The following is a 985-nucleotide window of genomic DNA, read 5'->3' as shown; positions in this document are numbered from 1 at the left end:
ATATATATATATATATATATATATATATATATATATATATATATATATATATATATATATATATAGAATAAGAATAAAAAAGACAAAAACAAAACAAAAAAAAACAAAACAAAACAAAGACAAATTGAATATAGTATGAGGAAAACTTACGAGACTTTAGTTTCGAGTTGTTCTGCATTTTTTTTTATAACTTCTTTTTTTCCTCTTTTCTTTTTTGTTCTAATTGAGGTGTACATACACCCCAACTCGCTCCAGTGTCTCCCCCCTGAAGAAGCTGCAGATACACCGCAGCAGCCGTCATCCAGCCCAGTGAAGACGCTGCTGGGGCCGTGCAACGCAGCCAGCCGGGGCTGCTGCAGCAGCTCCTGCTGCAGCTGCTGCTGCTGCTGGTGCTGCTGCTGCTGCTGCTGCAGATGATACAGGTGAAGGCGAGGCGGAGGCGACCGCCATGATGCTTGTGCAGCTTCGGTGTCTGCAGAGGGTGATGCGTTTGAATCCCTCAGCAGCAGTTGCTGCTGCGTAGGGAGAAGCTGCCGCTGCTGCTGCTGCTGCTGCTGCTGCTGCTGCTGCTGCAGCTGCAGCGGGGGAAGAAGCGGTGCATGCAGAGGTTTGTAGTGAGGAATATGAGGAGAAATAAGCCGCTGAGAAAGCAGGCGACTGCAGCCGATGCTGCACATCTCCTGAAACTTGAACGAAGCGGCGGCGGGGGGGGCGGCCAGATCCGCGAAATTTTTGGCTAAAAAAAGCAGAAACTCGCCATTAAATAAATTTAAATTTATTTTTAAAAGTATTTAGAGCTGAGAAAAGAGGAAACCACGATACTGTTCGGGTCGTTGCTGGCAGCGGCAGTCTCGATGTCTGAATACAGGTACAGAAAGGAGGAAAGCGAGAGTTTCAACTTCAGCAGGAATCAGAAATATGAAATATAATTCAAATTTCTGAGGATCGCAAAAATCTAATCATAAAAACCTGCGAAACTTTTCTG

The 985-nt window shown here is 44.7% G+C and overlaps 1 protein-coding gene across 1 annotated transcript; it reads right to left on the bottom strand.

Moving 5' to 3' along the window:
• Positions 1 to 146: 146 nt before the first annotated feature.
• EMH_0049760 (uncharacterized protein) lies at positions 147 to 677 on the bottom strand (the record flags this gene model as incomplete). The annotated part of the gene is made up of 1 exon (XM_013496567.1): positions 147 to 677. The coding sequence occupies one exon, from the start codon at positions 675 to 677 to the stop codon at positions 147 to 149; it is 531 nt and encodes a 176-aa protein (XP_013352021.1).
• Positions 678 to 985: the final 308 nt, after the last annotated feature.

The sequence above is a fragment of the Eimeria mitis genome, genomic scaffold (genome assembly GCF_000499745.2).
Source record: "Eimeria mitis Houghton genomic scaffold, Emh_scaff2171, whole genome shotgun sequence".
NCBI lineage: Eukaryota > Apicomplexa > Conoidasida > Eucoccidiorida > Eimeriidae > Eimeria > Eimeria mitis.
This window is presented reverse-complemented; position numbering and strand designations above follow the sequence as displayed.